General features: G+C 42.8%; 2 protein-coding genes across 2 annotated transcripts in view; one reads left to right on the top strand and one right to left on the bottom strand.

Annotated features, from left to right (window-relative positions):
• LOC138958118 (uncharacterized) overlaps positions 1-23,636 on the bottom strand; it is a 214,971-nt gene that overhangs the window by 125,402 nt on the left and 65,933 nt on the right. The gene's annotated exons all lie outside the window — the stretch shown is intronic.
• The window catches only part of LOC138957087 (metabotropic glutamate receptor 2-like), a 47,015-nt gene continuing 30,761 nt past the window's right edge, over positions 7,383-23,636 (top strand). Inside the window, exons 1-4 of the mRNA XM_070328259.1 lie at positions 7,383-7,773; positions 9,913-10,113; positions 19,412-19,591; positions 21,372-22,055. Coding sequence (XP_070184360.1) covers positions 7,543-7,773; positions 9,913-10,113; positions 19,412-19,591; positions 21,372-22,055 — 1,296 coding nt within the window. The 5' untranslated portion in view covers positions 7,383-7,542. The remainder of the gene's footprint in view (positions 7,774-9,912; positions 10,114-19,411; positions 19,592-21,371; positions 22,056-23,636) is intronic.

The raw sequence follows: 23,636 nt of genomic DNA, 5'->3' as shown, positions 1-23,636 counted from the left end.
ACGCATGCACACACGCACACACACACACACACACACATACACACACACATACACACACACATACACCACGACCCTCGTCTCGATTCCCCCCTCGATGTTAAAACATTTAGTCATAACTTGACTAAATGTAAAAAGGAATTCAATACAATAAGTAAGAGTTCATATAATAAACACAATTAAAAAAAACATTTGAACATTTTTAAAACAAAACAAAAATATTGCCTGATAAGAGATTCGAACCTGTGACTGCGGCTACCGTTACGAATTGGCGGTCTTGTGCTCTGCCGACTAAGCTAACCCGGCTCACTAACGTCCGAGATAAAATTTTGACTCCGAGTATTACACTTGAGTTCTCGAGCATGGGGATCAGTATCGACTCGTTGGTTTCCGGGTCGCACCGTTCGTATTTACGTACTGTACGTTCTGTCGATCTCAATGAGTGAGGTACGTTAAGTTAATTACTGACCCTATCCGTTCACTTCTTATCAGTTTGGAAAACAAAATCATGTATTGCAAGTCAGGGGCGGATCAGTTCATTTTATGGGGGGGGGGGGTTCCAAAAGTATATTGTGAAGATATGGGTGTGAAGGCGCGAAGCGCCGAGCCGACGGCGCGAAGCGCCTATCTTGCTAGGGGGGTCCGGGGGCATGCCCTCCCGGAAAATTTTGAAAAAAAGGATGCAAAATGGTGCAATCTGGTGCATTCTGAGGATGATCATTACCAGTTTCAGGCAGCAGATTTTGTCACTGATTAATACCCCAAACAACAACAACAACCCCCAAAAACACAAAAAACTATTTTTATTTTTTGGCTGGGGGGGGGGGGGGGGCGTTCCGGAAACCCCAGAACCCTCCCCCCCCCCCCCCGTCCGCCCCTGCAAGTGTGACCGACATTATGTTGGCACTCCAGCTCAAAAATGCATTGACCAATCGCCGAAAGGCGTTGACGTCATTTCACAATTCGATCTGATATGATTTAAGCTTTCTCGACATTCAGTCTGATAAATGTTGATATCACGGTCAAATCCAACGATAACTAATATTGTACTGTATGTAAAGGCTCGGGAAGCTCAATGATCAGAAACAGATGGTTTACGGGAGGCGGAGGGTGGCTTTAAGCTCTCGGTCAGTGTTGGTTTTTGGGTGATCTGTAAGTACATTGATTAAGATTGAAACATAAGTATTAAACAAAAAAGTCTATTTCGTCACGCTCATAAGATAATTGCCTATGTGATTGTTTGATGTTTTGAGAACAACGCAAAAAACCTTCTTTGGTTTCTGAACAATCTGCCTGATTTAGTTTAGTTATAAGTTGCAAACTGCCTATCTCGAGCTGTTACCACGGGATAAATCTGACAGCAACATGTTCAATCAGCAAAACTGCATAACAACCCACAAAGAGCTGTTGTATACCTCCACATTCTCAAAACAAGTCTTCTTGTATCATAAAGAAAAAGGGCCTAACTCAAGAAACAAGATCGGCAGTTTTGTTTACGTTACCGTGGCAATGGTTTCCGATGGTTTGAGAGTTTGTACTCTTTAACACATGATAGATACCCTTCCAGTAGCTTCCCCTGTAGTTTCACTGCAGGAATACCTAGGTATTTTTCTAAGGAGCGTGACGATTTTCTCTTCCAATTTCCTATCAGCCTTTCCGGGTTGTGTGTGTGGATAAAAAACAACACATTTCGGAAAATGTCTAGCGGTTTCACTGACATGACAGATAGATATCTGACTTATAGAAACATGGCCAATTACAACACTCAGTTGGAAGTGTAGCATTTGGCCTGGGTGTTTGACAAGGCGCCAGGTGAACTGTGAACAAATTAGCAGCAGCTTGCATTAATTGGTGTGGATGTTGACACGCTGAAATCACGCGGTGAAATCAGTCGTATACTTGTCCGGTAGGCAGTTGTCGGGGGGCAATTGTCCAGGGGGCAATTAGCCTGCTACTCTGACGCGGTATGCTGGAGTTTGTATCCAATTCGGGGAAATTCAAGTGTTACGCCCTCACGGCAAAACCATTAGGGGCATGTTTCCGGGTTTTGACCCGACTTTAGAGGAGATACATAAGTGTATGCGTGTTTAGGTGGTATCAGCCATCTGCACTTATGGCAGAATGACCAAGGTCCTCTACGTGTCTTTGTGGTGACACGGGGGTGGGACATGGATACCGTCTCTGGGTCTGCACATAAAGTTGACCCATGTCCGTCCCGGCCCGCAATCGAACCCGCGACCCTATGATCACAAGTCCAGTGCTCTACCACAAAAGCTACCCGGGCCCCCTCGTGTCCTGTTCATTGTAATGCGACATTTTATACCTGGCATCTGCATGAAAATAGGGCTTGGTTTTTTTTTTGAATGAGTCACTTCTTTTCGGCGACTTGGCAGACCAGTTTGTGGCAAATGTTCACAGCAGAGTTTGCTTCAAACTCCTTTTCGCCTTGTGACATTAATTATGCGTGCATCACGTTGTCTAGGATCTGCAAAAAGCCAACCTGTTATATATGCCAAGCCCTGCAAATGAAAAACAAACAAACAAACGAGGTGGAACAGAGCACTGGGCGCAAAATCAGCCACAACGCGTCAACGGCGAGAAAGTGAATTTGCCACGATTGATCCGTCTCGAGCCCAGCGCGGCTGAAAAAGCCGTGGCGGTTTTGGAACGGAACTCGTTTTTGAGATAGTGGATCTCGCTAGTTAGGTAGCTGTCTGTGTGATGCTTATAGCGCTGGAGTAATTGATGTGATGATACAGATGCCTTTAACTGTTCGTTTTGGTTGACTGAATTGTGAACCGAGTATGACCATTGTGACCTGACTCGAAGGAAAAGAGTGGATTTTGCCTACCGAAAGCCGTCTGTGTTTTTGCCCCCGACGTGGTATGTTTCTCAGCTAAAAAAAGTGTTGTTGCATTTGTTTTTGTATTCGTTGTTAGTGGTATTGATGTTGTAGCTGCAGCACCTGTTGCAGTTGTTGTTGTTGATGCGGCTGCTATCGCATTCATTTTGTTGGTTTTTGATTGAACACGTCTTTTCAAAGTAATGTTATGAAAACTGAGTTTTTGTAGCTTTTGTCTTTTGAATTTCTATTCTATCAATCTTTTATTGGATGATTTCTCGACGATCGGGGTAAATAGAGACTGCACCTCTGTGTGTGTGTGTGTGTGTGTGTGTGTGTGTGTGTGTGTGTGTGTGTGCGTGTGTGTGTGTGTGTGTGTGTGTGTGTGTGCGCGTGCGTGTGTGTGTGTGTGTGTGTGTGTGTGTGTGTGCGCGCGTGCGTGTGTGTGTGTGTGTGTGTGTGTGTGCGCGTGCGTGTGTGTGTGTGTGTGTGTGTGTGTGTGTGTGTGTGTGTGTGTGTGTGTGTGTAGGGGGGGGTGACTATGTGTCATTGTGTGTGAGTGGATCGGATTTTGTATGAAAGTTTGTCCAGGGCTGAGGTGCACGAACCGAAAGTGGGTGCCACCCAACGGGGAGAGAACAAACCGCGGGGTCTGATTGGTTGAAATCACAACAAATCTCAATTTTAACCAATCCAACACCGCGGCTGACTCCCATCCGGTTGGTAACTTTCTCGTGCACGTTCTCACGCACGACATGTCGTAAATGCAAGTTCTAACGATTGTTTTTAGTTGCACTGAACATGTCGATATTTGTAAACTTCTGCCATTTCCTAATGTTTATTTCATTAGTGGCATATGGATATGGCTAATGCGTGGATTACCTGTTACGACACACAAAGCGTTCTATATCCGAAAAGGGGGGCTACTCCAACGTATTTTCAAAAGTGTCCTGCAGCCTTAATCGGTGTATTGCTGCATTCGGCTTTATTGCTTGAGACAACGAACCTTGTCTAGTAATGTAGTATCTCCTCGGCTTCCTGAGTCAAGAACTGGCGTTGTGTCAACACAATATCAAGCTCTGACAGAGAACGACAAATCAGCACATCGAAAGTACACCACACTTCGATGCTTTCCGCGTTTTCGAGCCATTTGAAGGGTTTTGCACCTTCCAGCGGTCCTTGATCGTATCTTGAGTCTAACCGGAAAAATACACGGGAGCCTCCAACCCCGTCGAATAAAACACAAAACATTCGATTCCTTCTGAGCTTCACATTGTGAATCCAGCCTCAGCCTTCTTTTCCTGAAAAAAGTACTCCCTGTGTAACAAATCACGTCGACTGAATGACGTAATTCGATGTGATGAATTGTGTGTCAATCGGTTCCAGAACATTGTTTGTGTTACTTTTTGTCGGACACACACAATTTTAATAAACTGCATGTGAACAAATAATACAGTGAGGAGCAGAGTGAAATGATAGTGCCAGGGAAATACAATTGTTGGGACTTGATCTTTGCGGGTAAGTTATTGATAGGAGCATGTGAACACAACCGAACATTCAAGAAAGAGAGAGAGAGAGAGAGAGAGAGAGAGAGAGAGAGAGAGAGAGAGAGAGAGAGAGAGAGAGAGAGAGAGAGAGAGAGAGAGAGAGAGAGAGAGAGAGAGAGAGAGAGAGAGAACTTGTGTGAACTTCGAACCAGCTCAACTGGACACATCGTATCTCTTACATTTTGAGACAGGGAACGTTTTGTGTACTATTTCACGGGTTTTGAGGCTCCTGTGTCTGTCTCCAGTTGTACTGGACATATTGCAGGCCGCTGAAATGTGTAACACCCCTGAAAGCGGACGAAAAAGCGTAGAGAGAACAAACAAGTCGCGTAAAGCGAAATTACTACATTTAGTCAAGCTGTGGAACTCACAGAATGAAACTGAACGTAGTCCGCCGCTAGTGCAAAAGGCAGTGAAAGTGACGAGCCTGTTTGGCGCGGTAGCGATTGCGCTGTGCTTCATAGTACGCTTTACTGTACCTCTCTTCGTTTTAACTTTCTGAGCGTGTTTTTAATCCAAACATATCATATCTATATGTTTTTGGAATCAGGAACCGACAAGGAATAAGATGAAATAGTTTTTAAAACGATTTCGGAAATTTAATTTTGATCATAATTTTTATATTTTTAATTTTCAGAGCTTGTTTTTAATCCAAATATAACATATGTATATGTTTTTGGAATCAGAAAATGACAAACAATAAGATGAAATTAATTTTGGACCGTATAATAAAAAAATAATTTTAATTACAAGTTTCCGATTTTTAATGACCAAACTCACTCATTAGTTTTTAAGCCACCAAGCTGAAACTGATGCAATACCAAACCCCGGGCTTTGTCAAAGATTGCCTTGCCAAAATTTCAATCAATTTGATTAAAAAATGAGGGTGTGACAGTGCCGCCTCAACTTTTACAAAAAGCCGGATATGACGTCATCAAAGGTATTTATCGAAAAAATGAAAAAAACTTCCGGGGATATCATACCCAGGAACTCTCATGTCAAATTTCATAAAGATCGGCCCAGTAGTTTAGTCTGAATCGCTCTACACACACACACACAGAGACAGACACACACACATACACCACGACACTCGTCTCGATTCCCCCCTCTATGTTAAAACATTTAGTCAAAACTTGACTAAATGTAAAAAGCAAAGTGTGGTGTACTTTCGATCTGCTGATTTTGTTCTGTCATAGCTCGATGTTGTGGTGACACAACGCCCGCTCTCAGCTAACTTCTGCAAGTTGTTGAGTGGTGGTTTCAAGTTTGTTTCTTGAAGTGAAAGCTTAAATCATGTTTGCTTGTGTCTGAGCGTCATACGTTCGGGAATGGGGTGGAACAAACGATGTCGAAACCTTGAAACGGAGCGAGTCGGTAGTGCGAACTCCCATGGTTAGATTAAGATTCCGTGTAGTGAATAGTCTAATAGCAGTGAAACTATGGTAAAGATAAAAGAGAAGGATACTTCTATCGACCGGCGCTTTGATAGAAGGTCAAGTGTTATCTTCCTCCATGGTTTCTTTTAGGCTAACTCGAGAGGGTTTTTTCAACCAACATAATAGAACTCAACTAAGCAGGGAACAGGTGCAGCTGCAACAAAAGCTTGAACACTTGTAGGCAGTGGCGTCACTAAAAAAACCCAATTACGTCATTAATTTGTGTGCGTCATCTCAAAACGAATAATGGCGCGTGCGTCTATTCTGGTTGCCAGCTCTGATGTGCCTCCTATATTTAATGATATACGATATCGATACATGCACCGTCTGGTGGTGACCTTACAATTCATTTTCTACTGCTGACATGTTGAAGTCACCGACACAAACTTCGTTCTCGAAATCCTTTGTCACTACCTCGATAGACATGCAGAAGAAGTGACAGAACTTGTTGGGGAAGGGCTCCTAATATGGACCGGCTCCTAATATGGACCACCTCCTGTTCTGACAAACTAACGGCGCTCTAGAGCGCTCAAAACAATTGCATTCGCTGTATTCACCCTCTCTGGATAACTTACACATGTCAAAACAGTTGCAGAAACACAAACCTCAAAACCGTTAGGCTTTTTCTCTTTTTTTCACTTTTGGCAGGGTTCACTCTAAATTTGCCGTCTAAAACGGACTCGTTTCTGTCCACAGGCAAAGCTTTTATCACACAAAAATTACCATATATGACAGCTAAGACCGTATTTGTTACATTTTAGCAGTGTTGACCCCGAGTTTTTACTGCAAACAAAAAATAATAGCAAAATCTCAAAGTATGTGTGAGTCCCCTAATATGGACCACCTTCGACAAATCGAAGAAAATAAAAGCTAAAGGCTATTTTCATTAATTCATTAAGAAGCTTGCTGGAAATAACCTATTAGTAGCCCTCGAGATTTCAAAAAAATATAACAATTAATAGTCTTTTTTTTGTGGAAGTTAATAATTTCACTTATATTCACTCTGTTTTTGATAAGCTTCTTTAGTTTCCTGGTGTGCTTCAAATATTGCTCTCATCAACCCGAAACAAATGAATCTAAAGCATATTTTAATTAGTCTGACTTGCTCACTAAGTTGTATCATGTTATTTGAAGTATAGGGGGCTTTTTTCAATGATTCGTGATGGCCGCTTCACTGGTCCATATTAGGCGCCCAGGCTCCTAATATGGACCATTTGTGATTTTTTCTGTATTTAATTTTTGCTAAATGTCTATTAAAGCTATTTCACTCTAATTAGGCCTAACTATCAACCTACGAGAGAAGGACTACCAAACACAAAATGAAACTTCTTCGCAAGAAAACAAGCTAGTTATTAGCATGAAACAAAAAGTGGTCCATATTAGGAGCCCTTCCCCTATGTAACGCCATTAGTACGTTATGACGTCTTTTCGAACTTTGTTTTGCTTTTGATTTCAGAGATTTCAATCCGAAAGAGAGGGTACAAAAAAAGGCATTTAAAAAATATCGATATCGTATATATATCTTTAAACCTTCTCAAGACCAAGACGTTTCCAGGTCATGGAATCAGCACGTGCGATTGTGACACAACACGGCCTGTGCGTCCACTGTTTGCTGGGCCTTATCCTCCCCCTCCTCAGCCAAGCGGGGGAGATCCTCCCCGTCCAGGGACTTCCCAACACAACCTTCAGCATTTCTGGTGACCTCAATATCGGCGTGGTGATGTCACTGCACAGTTACGACAAGCGCAGCCTGTGTGGTGACGTCATCAGAGAGCTGGGAGCGCTGCAACGTCTGGAGTCGATCGTGTTCGCGGTGGAGGAGATCAACAACCGTAGCGACCTTCTGCCCAACGTCACGCTTGGCTTCACCGTTCTGGATGACTGCTACAACGACCTAACAGCCCTCGTCAGGGCGCTGCAGTTCGTTCAGAAGAGCAACGAGACTGATGTGGTGAGTGGCGTTGAGGATGCAGTAGGGGTTAGGGGCATCCTGAACTCAGGTCAAAATGAGTTCGGCTCATTCTCTCCCTGACCGGACGCTACAGTCCTACGCGAATCTATCAAAACAAAAATACAGAGTTATCTCCCATATGGTTTTCGCGAGCACTGATCTAAATTTGAGATCAGTGTTCGCGAGACGAAAATGATTGCAGATTGGCCGACTTCGACAGTGATTTCCGTTCTGTTCTTCACAGTTATGATAAAGACATCGTTATAAGGTCAAAACAAGTCGAAATTTTGGGACTGCTGCCGGAAGGAGACCGTAATATATGGCTTCATCACTGTCAACTGGTTACAGAAAAAATCGTCTGCTCCAGTGAACGCCGAAACCAAACGGTTGATTATCACGTGACACTTTTGCCATATATTTAGAGTTGTTTGCACAGTAAATACAGCCGCGAAAAATAGCTCGCTTGAAACTGTCTTACATATCAATTACTTTGTAATTTAAAAATTACAAAACACCATGAAAAATCATTATCGACGATCGCGAATCTGCTTATATTAATAATACATTACAAAAAGCTCTAAATATGTAAAAAAAAAAAATCGGTTTCCTTGCCAGACAAGGCATCCTGTCAGGGAGAGAATGAGGCGAACTCATTTTGACCTGAGTTCAGGATGGGGTTAGGGGTTGAAAAGGGGAGATGGTGGTTGAGGGTGTCGGTGTATATTGGTGTGTGCGCGCGCGCGCGCGCGCGCGTGTGTGTGTGTGTGTGTGTGTGTGTGTGTGTGTTTGTGGTCTTCCCTCTCTCTCTCTCTCTCTCTCTCTCTCTCTCTCTCTCTCTCTCTCTCTCTCTCTCTCTCTCTCTCTCTCTCTCTCTCTCTCTCTCTCTCTCTCCCAACAAGTCTCAATACTTTCAAAAAACACCTCTCATTACATTTAATGTCAAATTACGAAAAGTCACAGTGATGGAAGACTTCGTTCTGATTATTTTCATATTGATCATATCTGTCCATAAAGCATCAGTGTTTCATAACACAAGAATGTATGTATAGCCTACAACGTGTATATAGTCCTGTAAATAGTTTTTCTGCCTTGTTATTATTTGTTTTTACTGTCATGCTTATCTTTTGTAATTGTTTTACGTTTGTATATATATGTATTTAAGATTAGAATAGTCCCTCTCTGGGCGAGGGCTGGTTGAAAAGAAGCTCGTTTATATTGCTTATGCCACAACCCTCGTAAAATAAAATTTGATTTGATTTGATTTGATTTGATTTGATCTCTGTTAAGTCATCTGAACAGTCCAGTCTGCCACCAGCAATGTTAAAATCCTATGGCTTGTTCTTAACACATTAAAGGCACAGTAAGCCTCCCGTAAACCATCACAGATACTGTCAGGCTTTTACAAACAGTACAAACACCCTTCCATTTGAACGCTCACCAAACGGGAACATCCTATGTGCCCTACGTAAAGAGCGAGCAATTTTCAAAGAATTAATTTTGCGGAGAGAGTGTCAGAGACAATCGGACCGTGGTGCGTTTTGGCGCTAGACCTAACTTTTAAAATCTAAATAATAAATTGACAGCTTGTTACACAAACATTCTTAAATCATAAAAGAATTCTTTTTTCATCAAGACAAGATCAGTACAATTCGAAGTTTTGAAAGTTTGAAAAAAGAAAAGCCCGGAAGCAGGGTCACGCAAGGTCGTGGTTCTCGTAGCAGACGACGGTTTAGTTCCTCTGAACAGTCAAAAGCCATCGCTAGAGTTCTTGTGAACCACAGCCGTTTGTTTCGTGCATAGTCAGAGGTACTTAATAACGTGCTATTGCAGATAAGCTCACAGCGAGTCGCAATCAAATTACTAACTGACGACTACATTGTGAAAAAGGGAAACTTGATCACACGGGTTCACGATGGCTCAGGGGTAAGATAAACCACGCAAAAATAAATTCTTTGAAAATTGCTCGCTCTTAACGGAGGGCACATGGGATGTTCCCGTTTGGTGAGCGTTCAAATGGAAGGGTGTTTGTACTGTGTGTAAAAAGCCTGACAGTATATGTGATGGTTTACGGGGGGCTTACTGTGCCTTTAATACACTTTTTTCTCAAATTTTATTTATTTTATATTTTCGTGTTGCCAGTCTGACGGACAGTCGAGCCTGCCCGCGGTGAGTGCAGTGGCGGTGGTGGGGGCGGAGGGGAGCCCTCGCACACTACAGATGGCAGACGTCTTCTCCGTGTTCCGCGTGCCGCTGTTGAGCTACGCCTCCTCCAGCTCTCAGCTGGACGACAAGATCAAGTTCTCCTACTTCTCCAGAATCGTGCCTTCTGACAACATGCAGGTGAGCCGGTGTAAAACGAAAAAGGTACTCCACGAAAAATATACTCCCGAGTAAAAATCGCGTTACGACATTTTAACTCCGAGTACACCCTGTCGTACGAGCAAAGAACTCCCCAAGGAACGTAACAAAATCTCCCGCCTCGAAGTTTTTACTTCACTAAATTGGACTCCGCGAGTACGACATTTTTACTGGGGAGTACACCTGTCGTGGGGAGTAAATTGGTCGTGCTACACTGAGCACGGAGCGACTTTTTTTCTTCTTCTTTTAATGCATTTTGATTTTTTAAAGACACAGTCCTTTACTAATTGTAAAGCACTTGGAGCTGTGAATCTCGGGACTTTCTCTATGGAAAATGTATTTATTATTATTATTATTATTATTATTATTATTATTATTATTATTATTATTATTATTATTATTATTATTATTATTATTATTATTATTATTTAAGTTATTGAGACATCCCAGTGCACTAAGGGATTTATAGAGCAAATCGAGAAAATTCATTATTGAACGAAGCGCATAGCGCTGAGTTCAATAATTATTTTCGAGATTTGCTCTATAAATCCCTTAGTGCACTGGGATTGTTTCAATAACGATATTGTCAGTACCGCCAGAGAAAAAAAGAAGATTCAAAACGCACATTACAACGCGCATTTGGATAGGCGTAACTGTGTGGTCAGGTTTGTGTCAGATATCTACTTTTGTGTGGGCTGTCTCAAGTGTGTCGTGCTTTCGTCACACGCAAACTCTTGTTTTAATTTCTGTTGGTAAATTCCAGAGTAGCGTTAAGCTAAAAAGTGATGATCTTTCATACAGACCTCATTTAAACTCGGAGAAAGGACTGTGCTCTTAGTTATTTGCGATTCGAAACCTTCATCGAGCTTCGACAGATTGACTGTGCAGAGTGTTGCCCCTTGAATTGACTCCAAGGCCACGGTTAGCACATTTTCAAAGTAAATGTGGTATGTTTCTCGTGTTGTATCTTCACTCATCGGGGAGTCTGGTACTATATATGAACAGTAAGAATGCTCTGAACTCTACACGTATTATATCCCCATCGTTTGTTTGTTCACATTTGCCCAACATGTTAATTTGCTGCGGGGTTTATGTCGTCTGCTAGGGCAATCGAACCACTGAACTGCAGTCTCATTTCAAAAACAAAAATTGCTCGTCTGCACGCATGAGGCAGGCTGGTAATAAGTTTTGTACATGGTAAGAACGTTCTTAACCCAACACGTTTTCGATTCCGATTGTTGTTGCCTTGAAATAATAATTCGGAAACCATTCATTTACTGAACTGATGCAGTCGTATTTCAGTGTAGTCAGTGCTACGTATGACAGAGTCGATCGAGTCAGTCTTCCAAACTGGTCTAGCTGGTACGTTATCGGAATAACACTTGTGTTTTCTGCTAGCGGGTGGGAATTTTATACTAACTCATCATTTGGTAATGTGGATAATAAGCTACATGCCACTAACACGGCATATGAGAAGAATCTTTGCAAGTCAAAACGAGAAGAGACCATTGTGGAAGAGACACAGCCGCTTCTATTTTTAGATCAGTGGGATTCACTGTGGCACAGGGGCCTGCGATCTGTCAGAAAAAAAAACACTTCTGCTTTGAGCCGCAGGAAATTTATGGTTATTTTTTGGTAAAGTGGAGAATATAAGCTACATGTCATTAATTAATTCTGAGGATGAGAGTACAGTCTCGCTTTGGCAAAGGGCGTAAGAATACGCTCTGTGGAAAAGTTAGCGCACTCCAAGAGTGCGCTAACAGATTTAAGCGCATCGCCATTAGCCAATCAACTGGTTCACATCAGTCATGTGACACCAGTACTTACTGACAATTATTATTATTATTATTATTATTAGTCCTTCCCGGGAAAACTGTACCGCTTACTACGTCAAATCTACTCAGGATTTTATATCGTGTAAGGCCATCAAACTCAAAATCTTGACGGTTTGTAGAGCAGAGGGAGATTTTTGTTTTTGTATAACGGCCGGTTTGCTCAAGCTCGCAAATTATGAATAAAGGTGAAAGGCCGGTCCGAAAGCATCTTCCAAAAAAAAAGTCATTTAGTCTTTAAGAAACCCTTTCTATCACAAAACAAAAGTGCATGTTGTAATATAATCAAGTTTCCTATTATTATTATTGCCGTGATAACACTCAGCGAGGGTCTTTCTGTGGAAAATACTATTAATTCTAACAAGACAATGTAAAGTTAACTATAAGCAAAATCCCTCCCAATGTACTGATACGTGAATTAACTTATATCAAGTTTCAGAGTGTCTGTATTGACTTTTACTTTAACATTTATATCATTTTGCCTAAACATAATCTATATCAGTATTAGAAATGCGATGTAGTGCCAAAAGACAAATGTCCATGTTTATGTATAATGAAAATAGACATTAAAGTGATCTTATATCTTATCTTATCTTATCTTATCGTATCATCTAAAATCGATACCGTCGAACCTATTCTTAACGAAACCTATATGATATTGCACCTTGAATCGCACAACAGAACAGTACCCCGCTACAGGACAATACTAGCTTTATTATAATTCTTTACTGTGACATTTTCCTCAAGGAAGTGGCCCCACCGGTGTATAATATCCAACTTGTTTTGTAATACTTTTCCTTATTTGCTAACACGTGTGGCTACTACTGTAAAGGATTATTCTTAATGTGGGTGGTGATATTTGGCTCTGAATCAATGCAGGCATTGTTCATTGCGGGCGCTGTTTAGTTTGCGTGTTTAAGCATCCTTGTCATTCACTTTCAAACATCAGTCATTTTCCGGAACATTCATCGATTTGAGAGAAAAAAAAGTGTTGACACATATCAAACTATTGCCCTTGTTTTCTGGCTGACATTTAACTATCGGAAAGAATGACTCGTGTGTATCAGCGAAAGTGGCAAGACAATAGGCAATTAAAAATATGACTGCTTACAGTGCATCATCTGTGTCTGTCTCTGTCTGTTGCTGTCTCTCTTTATCTGTGTTTTCTTTATCTCTATGTTTCAAATTCTACACTCCATCCCCTCTCTCTCTCTATCTCTCTCTCTTTCTCTCTCCCTCTTTCTCTCTCTCTCTCTCTCTCTCTCTCTCTCTCTCTCTCTCTCTCTCTCTCTCTGACTCTCTCCTCTCTCTCTCTATCTCTCTCTCTCTGACTCTCTCTCTCTCTCTCACTCTCTCTCTCTCTCTCCTCTCTCCTCTCTCTTTTATCCTCTCTATCTCTCTCTCTCCCTCTCTCTCTCTCTCTCTCGCTCGCTCTCTCTCTCTCTCTCTCTCTCTCTCTCTCTCTCTCTCTCTCTCTCTCTCTCTCTCTCTCTCTTTCTCTCTCTCTCTCTCTCAGTGTCTTGGATTGTATGCCAGCCTGTGTTTTGTTGTGGTTCTTACTCTGTTGGTTTTGTCTGTTTTTTAGGTTTTTTTTAGTTTGTTTTTTCTCTTAATTTTGTGAGGTTGAGCTCTAGTTGATGAAGATGTGGTTTCTTTTTATTAGTGTGTTGTGTTTTTCTTTTGGTGTTTAATTAAATACACTGTTTGCTGTGCCTGCGTGCATTCTCATTGTGCGTGTGACTTAATTGTGTATTTTTGTTTGCCTAAATGCCCTATGGGCCTAAAGCCGAAATAAAACCTTGAAACCTCTCTCTCTCTCTCTCTCTCTCTCTCTCTCTCTCTCTCTCTCTCTCTCTCTCTCTCTCTCTCTCTCTCTCTCTCTCTCTCTCTCTCTCTCTCTCTCTCTCTCTCTCTCTCTCTCTCTCTCTCTCTCTCTCTCTCTCTCTCTCTCTCTCTCTCTCTCTCTCTCTCTCTCTCTCTCTCTCTCTCTCTCTCTCTCTCCTCTCTCTCTCTCTCTCTCTCTCTCTCTCTCTCTCTCTCTCTCTCTCTCTCTCTCTCTCTCTCTCTCTCTCTCTCTCTCTCTCTCTCTCTCTCTCTCTCTCTCTCTCTCTCTCTCTCTCTCTCTCTCTCTCTCTCTCTCTCTCTCTCTCTCTCTCTCTCTCTCTCTCTCTCTCTCTCTCTCTCTCTCTCTCTCTCTCTCTCTCTCTCTCTCTCTCTCTCTCTCTCTCTCTCTCTCTCTCTCTCTCTCTCTCTCTCTCTCTCTCTCTCTCTCTCTCTCTCTCTCTCTCTCTCTCTCTCTCTCTCTCTCTCTCTCTCTCTCTCTCTCTCTCTCTCTCTCTCTCTCTCTCTCTCTCTCTCTCTCTCTCTCTCTCTCTCTCTCTCTCTATATATATATATATTACCAAGGACTCGCATAGATCTATACAAAACTAGCTTTGCTTTTGTGGGACCTTCACTGTGGAACTCTCTTTCTTCGAATGTACAAACGTGCCGTTCATTGAACGCATTCAAAACCTCCCTCAGGAAACACATACTGAGGTCTTCATAAGTTACGCTGCCGGTATTGTAGCTAGCTTTGTTAATTATAATTATTTTATTACTCTGAAATATTGACTGCTGCATGCCTACATAATGCTAAATCTACCTGTCTTGGTAGGCTCACTGTGTGCTTGTTGAATGGCACTTAGTTGTGTGTATATTATTATTAGTACTATATGTGTTCCTCCTTGTGCGTCTGCGTGTGAGTGCGCAAGTGTGATTGCGTAATTAATGTTCCATTCTGTAATTGCTTTATTGATGTTCCATTCATGTATTTTCTACTACTTTTCTCATTTATTATTACTGTATGTTTGATGTTTCTATGATTCTAGTCGGGCGCACGCGTGAATATGTGTTTGTGTGAATGTAAAGGGCACATTGTAAGATTAAGCCTATGGCCTAAAATGTCTACCCTTTATGTGAATAAAATGTTCTAAGTCTAAGTCTAAGTCTCTCTCTCTCTCTCTCTCTCTCTCTCTCTCTCTCTCTCTCTCTCTCTCTCTCTCTCTCTCTCTCTCTCTCTCTCTTCCTCAGTCAGTCTCTCTCTCTCTCTTCCTCAGTCTCTCTCTCTTCCTCAGTCTCTGTCACTGCCTTTTTCTCTCTTCTTTTATCTGTCTCTGCTTACCCCTTCCTCCCCCTCTCACCCTCCCCCACCTCTCTCTCTCTCTGTCTCTTTCTCTCCCGACCCCCCCCCCCCCTCCCTCGGCGCTCCCACCACGCTGTTGGTCTGCCTGTCTAAAAAAAAAAATTCATTGTGCACTCGTGCGCGTGACAGTATCTTTTTGTCTGTGTTTATATGAGTGTGCTGCTTGTCTGCGGCCTGTTAATCTCTATGCATTTATAAATGGGGCTACCTGTTTGTGTTTGAGTTTGAATAAATGTGTCTGCATTAATGTTATGTCTGTGTGTACCGTAAACCACCTTGTACTAGGGACGCCCATCCCTTTTATGCACCAATTTTGATCGAAAGTAGGGGGTACGATGGGCGTTTACTTTTGGTACTATACTCTGTGCAGGACCAGTTACTCGTAATGAATAGCAATATTTTAGCACATGAAATAACAATGTTAAATATGATATTTTTCTGTGCAAAAAATGTCTACCCTCTTTCTCCGTGACACACACGTGTTCTCATGTGTACCGATGCCTTGCCAGAATAGATACTGGAACCTAACCACACAAATCCCTTTGCGTCATGGTTTTTGAACCAAATGCACAAAACTCAATTGAAAACCGAAAATGATTATTGAATTTCTGCTTCGTTTGACCAGCATTTAGCAGCGTGTGTCTGAACATAAATCACAAAATGAAACATGATATGTGACCCTCCACAACGGAATGAGTCGGATGTCACCTCACGCGGTTATGCGCTGGGCCTAATATACGTCCGGGGGGTGTCAGGTATCAGTGTGAGGGTCACCTTAGCCACAGGCTTATAACTCGAAAAGTTTTCGCTCTTTTCTAAAACGGGTTTTACTACTGGATAGGCCATAACACAATCTATTAGAAAATGCAAAACTATTAAAATTATGCAAAGGTGACATGCGACTCATACCGTTGTGAAGGGTCACATATCTGTAGTCAGTTCATTTGGTCTGATCCAAGTAATCAAGGGTGAGTACGGTGTATGTCAAACACAGCTTATTCAAACAACAGTTTGTTCACTCGATCTCTATAAATCCCCCAAGGTCGAGCTCTGCGATATGAAATGTGTCTCACAAAACTTCGTCAATTTTAGGCATTTCTTTTTATTTCTGGTTACGTGTGAGCTCGTTTGCCCATTTTGGGTTCCCCAAACTATACTCTGAGAGCATATTCAGCTTCACTCCGCTTTCGTTGAGTAGGCATGCTGGGTATTTTTGTGTTTCAATAAACCCACCGAACTCCGACATGGATTACAGGATCTTTTCCGTGCGCACTTAGTCTTGTGCTTGCGTGTACACACGAAGGGGGTTAAGTCACCAGCAGGTCTGCACATACGTTGACCTGGAAGATCGGAACAATCTCCACTCTTAACCCACCAGGCGGTAGCGACCGGGATTCGAACTCACGAGGCATTTCAATACAGTGACTGCAATTGAAAAGTAAAATCAACGGCATGACTGCAACGCAGCACCCTGTCATTATTCACTCGAACACTATGTCCGTATTGCGTTCGATTTAAAAAGAAAAAGACAAAAGAAAAACAGAGCTATTTTGTTTTACACCAATGGTCCAAATGTGGGGTGTGGGCAGTAACAAGGTACATTACCCTACACACAGTATTAGATCCAAAGTAGGGGGTGGGCGTTTGCTCGATACTGGGCGTTTGTGCGTGTGCGTGCGTGGACGAAAGAACAGCAGAAAAGTGAAGGGACAAATGCGTGGGGCTAACATTAACATGCCAGCAACGGAAGAAAAACAATCAAAAGGCCAAAATATTACAGATACCTTACTTCCGTGTCAACGGTCACGTACTAGCACTGGTCATTTCACAAACGGTCTTTGTTTAAAGGCAGAATCCTTCCCGCAAAACAGGCCGATTCACCGTCTCACATCTGATCATGCTTTTACGTGGGAGAATACCTTCCATCCACTTGGTCACGTACCAACATTCAGCAGGCTGAGAGCTCTCTCTGCATAGTGGAATATTTTGGATGAATTAATTTAAAAAACAAATATATTTCATAACAAAAATGTCAACTCATCATGAAAATCATTCAGAGTGTTGATATGTCGTACGGCCAAGTGGAGGGATGGTGTTTTATCCCATGACAATCATTCAGAGTGTTGATATGTCGTACGGCCAAGTGGAGGGATGGTGTTTTATCCCATGAAAATCATTCAGAGTGTTGATATGTCGTACGGCCAAGTGGAGGGATGGTGTTTTATCCCATGACAATCATTCAGAGTGTTGATATGTCGTACGGCCAAGTGGAGGGATGGTGTTTTATCCCATGACAATCATTCAGAGTGTTGATATGTCGTACGGCCAAGTGGAGGGATGGTGTTTTATCCCATGACAATCATTCAGAGTGTTGATATGTCGTACGGCCAAGTGGAGGGATGGTGTTTTATCCCATGACAATCATTCAGAGTGTTGATATGTCGTACGGCCAAGTGGAGGGATGGTGTTTTATCCCATGAAAATCATTCAGAGTGTTGATATGTCGTACGGCCAAGTGGAGGGATGGTGTTTTATCCCATGACAATCATTCAGAGTGTTGATATGTCGTACGGCCAAGTGGAGGGATGGTGTTTTATCCCATGACAATCATTCAGAGTGTTGATATGTCGTACGGCCAAGTGGAGGGATGGTGTTTTATCCCATGACAATCATTCAGAGTGTTGATATGTCGTACGGCCAAGTGGAGGGATGGTGTTTTATCCCATGTCAAATCCTGACCAGATCCGAGATGGTGACCCGACCATTTTTCGCGAGAAGGAATGTGCCTTTAACCTTAACCTTCGCTGGTCGTCGTGGGTCCGTGTGTACCCTGAAGGGTGTTTAATTGCAAATATCTCTTAAACCAGTCTGACTTTTTTAATGGTCTTTTAAGAATGCCTCAGACACCCAAAAAGCTCTTATATCCTAAAAGATCATTGAATTTCAGCGAGAAGTAATTTAAAAAAAAACGGTCAAATTTAGACTACACACGGAAGACATCGTGGGGCCGTGCGGACCCATGATCTCAAACTGAAGGAACTTTCATAAAAACTAGGGAGAGAAGTCACAAACCTTCAGGTATTGGCTCTAAACATCATTTTCTACGATCTGTTTAATTTTGGAGTTAATAAGCAAGTCGCGTGGAGCGAAATTAATGCATAACAATGTGGGTCCACACGGCCCCACGACGTCTACAGAAGGGTATTCACGTTTTTCTTTTTTTGAGAGTCCGCACGGTAATAATTAAATTAAATTAATTACTTCTCGCGGAAATTTAAACACGGCGTCTACGGGAGGGGATGCACGTTTTTGCTTCTTTGGAAAGCATGGGTCTACGGAAGGGTATGCATATTAATTTTTCCTTCTTTGAGAAGCACGATGTCTTCCGTGTGTAGTCGATAACCCGGTCGGGTGAAGGTTAAGAAGTTCAAGGTTTCACATAAATCTGCCACTAAGTTACGCCAAGCAGTCAGACAAGGCTTACATGCAGTCCTTACATTGCATTTATCAACAAATAATTATAGCATGACTTCCCTTCTTTGTCTCTAGCTGTTATTCTAGTGAGCAAATACCCCGCGATATTGCTCAGTAGGCCTAGTGTTCGGCCTTGACCTAGGCAAACACCCCGCGCAGTCGCAGTGACAAGGAAATGTTTGCCTTGCCAAGACTGACACAACATATAGTTCTACAACTTCTAGGCTTGCGTTGAGATAAATGTGTCCATGGTGAATTTCCCATGCTTTGTTTCCAAATCCTATGACAAATTCTCCTTACTTTGGTCATGCCATATATACATTACACCTCCGATTTATCCATGGTGTCGCGTAGTATTTTGTCTCGACAGGGTGAATGAATATACTGACATCACTCTCGGCAAAGCCTCGAGTGACGTCATCATATTTATTGACCCAGTCTCGACAAAATACCACGCGATACCATGGATGGACGGAGGTGTAACTTATACATAATTATAGTATTGTCCTGTCTTGTCTTATCTATATTCAGGCCAAGGCGGTAGTGGACATCTTTTATCTTATCGTATTTCATCTCACCTTACTCTATCTTACTTTATCTTATCTCAATGCAGGCCAAAGCGATAGTGGGCATCCTGTAATTTATCTTTTCTCTACTTCAGACCAAAGCGATATTGGATATCCTGTATCTTATCTAATCTTATCTCATCTCATCTTAACTCATCTCTGTTGAGGCCAAGGCGATATTGGACATTCAACATCTTATCTTATCTGATCTTATTTCTATTTAGGCCAGGGCGATAGTGGACATCCTGTTGGCCTTCAACTGGACGTACGTGTCCATCCTGTACGCGGACGGCAGTTACGGGACGGAGGGGTTCCGGGCCATTCAGGACCACCTGGAGCGGAATGGCTACTGTGTGGCCATCACACACATGCTGAAGAACACCTTCCAGGAACGCCAGTATAACGTGAGTCTAAACACGGCTGTACACACACACATGCTAAAAACACCTTAAATGAACGCCAGTATGACGTGTGTCTAAACACGAATGTACGGTACATGCACGCACACGCTCAAGAACAGGGTAAGGGTTAGGGTTAGGGTTACGCCAGGAACGCCAGTATAACGTGAGTCTTAACACGAATGTACGGTACATGCACACACACACGCTCAAGAACAGGGTAAGGGTTAGGGTTAGGGCTATGCCAGGAACGCCAGTATAACATGAGTCTTAACACGAATGTACGGTACACACACACGTTCAAGAACAGGGTTAGGGTTACGCCAGGAACGCCAGTATAACGTGAGTCTAAACACGACTGTACAGTACACACACACGCTCAAGAACAGGGTTAGGGTTACGCCGGGAACACCAGTATAACGTGAGTCTAAACACGACTGTACACACACACATGCTCAAGACACCTTCCGGGAACGCCAGTATAACGTAAGTTTAAACACGGCTTTACACGCACATGCTCTCAAGGCAGACCACTATAGCATTAGTCGTTGTGTTCTGTTTTCACATACACACCTGTACATGCTCATGCTAACGAATCCTTTCAGGAACACCACTACAACGTCAGTCTCTTTTCTGTGTTCATGCCTACATTATACGCATGCTCAATAACACCTTTCATGTACATGCGCTATATTGTGCATCTTTTTGTTCTGTTCTCATGCCGACATACACGCACATGCTCAATACCAAGCTCAAGAACACCTTACATGGACACAACTACAACGCGAGCCTCTCTGTTCTGTTTTCATACCTACATACACATGCGATGCACAATAACACCTTTCAGGGACAAAGACCACCACGTCTATCTGTTGTGTTTTTAAGCCTACACACGCACACGCACTATTTTTCTCCACCACTCACCCCCAAGCCCTAATACAGCTGTTTCAAGCCGATGTTAAAGGAACACACTGCCTTGGTTCTGTACAGGTCACCATTTAAAAAACAATCTTCTGTGCAAGCCACAAGCCCGCTAATGCTATCAATTAATGCATCAATCAATGTATGATCAAATACACGCTGTTTTTGTATTCCAAGGGAGACAATCAACAAACTATTGTGTTCATAGATCATGCTGTTAGTGTTAATCAATGTATCCTACATACGTGAGTGAGACCACTCATGAGATAGCAATATCGTTCAAACCACACGTGTGTATATCATGTAAATGAGGTCATGTCAAAACTAGTTTGGCAGTGACCTGCTTTTCGACTGCTTAAGATGCCAGAGTCACCGAGACAAACTTCATTATGGAAGCCCTTTTACGCTATGCTGTTTCTCCTGGTATAAGTTTTAGAACTTTCACATCACGCTACACGTGACTTTCTAGTGGGACTTGTCTTTGCTTTGACGTCAAAGATTGCATGAGGCTTTGGAATAGATGAGGTTCCAAAAGAAACGTCTTCAATTTGGATGCCTCCACTGCGGGACGTTTTGAGTAAAATACACGTGAGTACAGTATGTAGGATAAACAGAATACTACATGGCTTGCTGTGTCGAACCAGATTTACACTCGTTGCTTTTTCAAATAGGTCGCAGTTCAAAATTTAAAGCAAAAACTCGTGTACATTTGGTACGACACAGCAAGCCATGTAGTATTCTCTATGTATGAATCAGTGCACGCTGTCTTTGTCTTCCCAAGGGGACTATCAACCAAACCTAGTATTCATATGTCATGCTATCAATCGATGTATGAATCAATGCACGCTGTCTTCGTCTTTCGCAGGAGACGATCCACAAACTCCTGTCCAAGCCCCAAGCTCGCGTGGTGGTTCTCTTCACGACACAGGCGCAGGCCCTCGAACTATTCAGTGCCGTGAACCGTATGGGTGTTCACGACAAATTCACCTGGGTGGGAGGCGACTCCATCGGCATGAACCCTCACATCTTCGCCGGCCTGGAGCACATCGTCAACGGCGTCATCTCCGTCAACTTCATCTCCGCTCCCGTGGAACGCTTCGAGGACCACTTCAGCAACATGACGCTGAAGACCGGGTCCAGGAACCCCTGGTTTGGGGAGTTCTTCGCCGACATCTTCAACTGCTCCCTCAACGGAAGCTTCAAGGCGTGTAATGACACCGTAAAGATCGGTACATCCAGGGAGTACAAACCGGAATCCACGGCGTCGCAGTCCATGAACGCGATCTACGCGCTCGCTCATGCTCTGGACGAGGTGATGAAGAACTGCTCTCAGCCTGCCGTTGCTGACTGCGTGGAGCCGTCCGTGTTGCGAGATACTCTGAGGAAAGTGAGCTTCCAAGGCGAGGGGTTGGCCATCAGCTTTGATAACCATGGCAACGGCCAGACCAGCTATGACGTCAGAAACATGGTGGTGGAAAACGAGGTGCTGGTGCAGAACATGGTTGGAAACTGGGACACGGCCACTGGCAACTTCTCTTACTTCAATAAGGTGAGTATCAATGGCAACTGCTTTTACTTCAATAAGGTGAGTATCTATGGCAACTTGCCTTACTTCAATAAGGTGTAACTGGCAGCTTCTCTTACTTCAATAAGGTGAGTATCACTGGCAACTGCTCTTACTTCAATAAGGTGAGTATCTATGGCACCTTGTCTTACTTCAATAAGGTGAGTATTACTGGCAACTGCTTTTACTTCAATAAGGTGAGTATCTATGGCAACTTGCTTTACTTCAATAAGGTGTAACTGGCAGCTTCTCTTACTTCAATAAGGTGAGTATCACTGGCAACTGCTCTTACTTCAATAAGGTAATCACCGGCAGCATATCTTACTTTACTAAGGTGGGTCGATAAGGTGACTATCAATGGCAACTTCTCTTACTTCTTCTTCTTCTTCTTCTTCTTCTTCTTCTTCTTCTTCTTCTTCTTCTTCTTCTTCTTCTTCTTCTTCTTCTTCGTCTTCGTCTTCTTCTTCTTCTTCTTCTTCTTCTTCTTCTTCGTCTTCGTCTTCTTCTTCTTCTTCTTCTTCTTCTTCTTCTTCTTCTTCTTCTTCTTCTTCTTCTTCTTCTTCTTCTTCTTCTTTCATGGGTTGAAACTCCCACGTTCACTAATGCTTTTGCACGAGTGGTTTATTTTTTTGTATGTGTATGACCGTTTTTAGCCCGCCATTCAGGCAGCTATACGCAGCTTCTCTTACTTCAATCTTCTTGGCGTTCGATGCTCTTACTTCAATAAGGTGTGCATCATGGCAACTTCTCTGACTTTAACAAGGTGAGTCTCACGTCTCGGTAAAGCCTGATAATATTTGGGCAAACTCGACGTCGCGAAGTCTACTTCACGAAACTCGCTGCATGAAGCTTTGGCACTGATATTTCGGTAAAAAGACTCTAGCGAATTCTTCGCGAAGTCAACGTTGTGCTCAATCAAGGATAGCCTTTCGGCGTAGCTTCTGATGTCAAAACTTTACTAAGGTGGGTCGATAAGGTGACTATCAATGGCAACTTCTCTTACTTCTTCTTCTTCTTCTTCTTCTTCTTCTTCTTCTTCTTCTTCTTCTTCTTCTTCTTCTTCTTCTTCTTCGAACCTCCCTCCGTGTACACTACATTGGGTGTGCACGTTAAAGATCCCACGATTGACAAAAGGGTCTTTCCTGGCAAAATTGTTTAGGCACAGTTAATAATTGTCTACCTATACCCGTGTGACTTGGAATAATAGGCCGTGAAAGGTAAATATGCGCCGAAATGGCTGCAATCTACTGGCCGTATAAAATTTCATCTCACACGGCATCACTGCAGAGCGCCTAGAACTGTACCCACGGAATATGCGCGATATAAGACTCATTGATTGATTGATTGAAAACTTGCGAAGCGAAGTATGGGACGAAGTATGGGACGAAGTACTTCGTCGTAGCTGCGGGTTTTCGATATGAAGACTTCAAGTAGATTCTCGATTCGCGAAGTCGACTTCGGTCTCAATTAGGGACGGGCTTTAAGGATAGAACCTTACTTCAAGGAGGTGAGTCGCGTGGCTCACTCGGTGTCATAGCTTATTAAAGGCCCACTCCGCATCGTGAA

Source organism: Littorina saxatilis, linkage group LG2 (genome assembly GCF_037325665.1).
Source record: "Littorina saxatilis isolate snail1 linkage group LG2, US_GU_Lsax_2.0, whole genome shotgun sequence".
Classification (NCBI taxonomy): domain Eukaryota; kingdom Metazoa; phylum Mollusca; class Gastropoda; order Littorinimorpha; family Littorinidae; genus Littorina; species Littorina saxatilis.
Note: the sequence above shows the minus strand (reverse complement) of the source record. Positions and strands in the feature narration are given on the sequence as shown.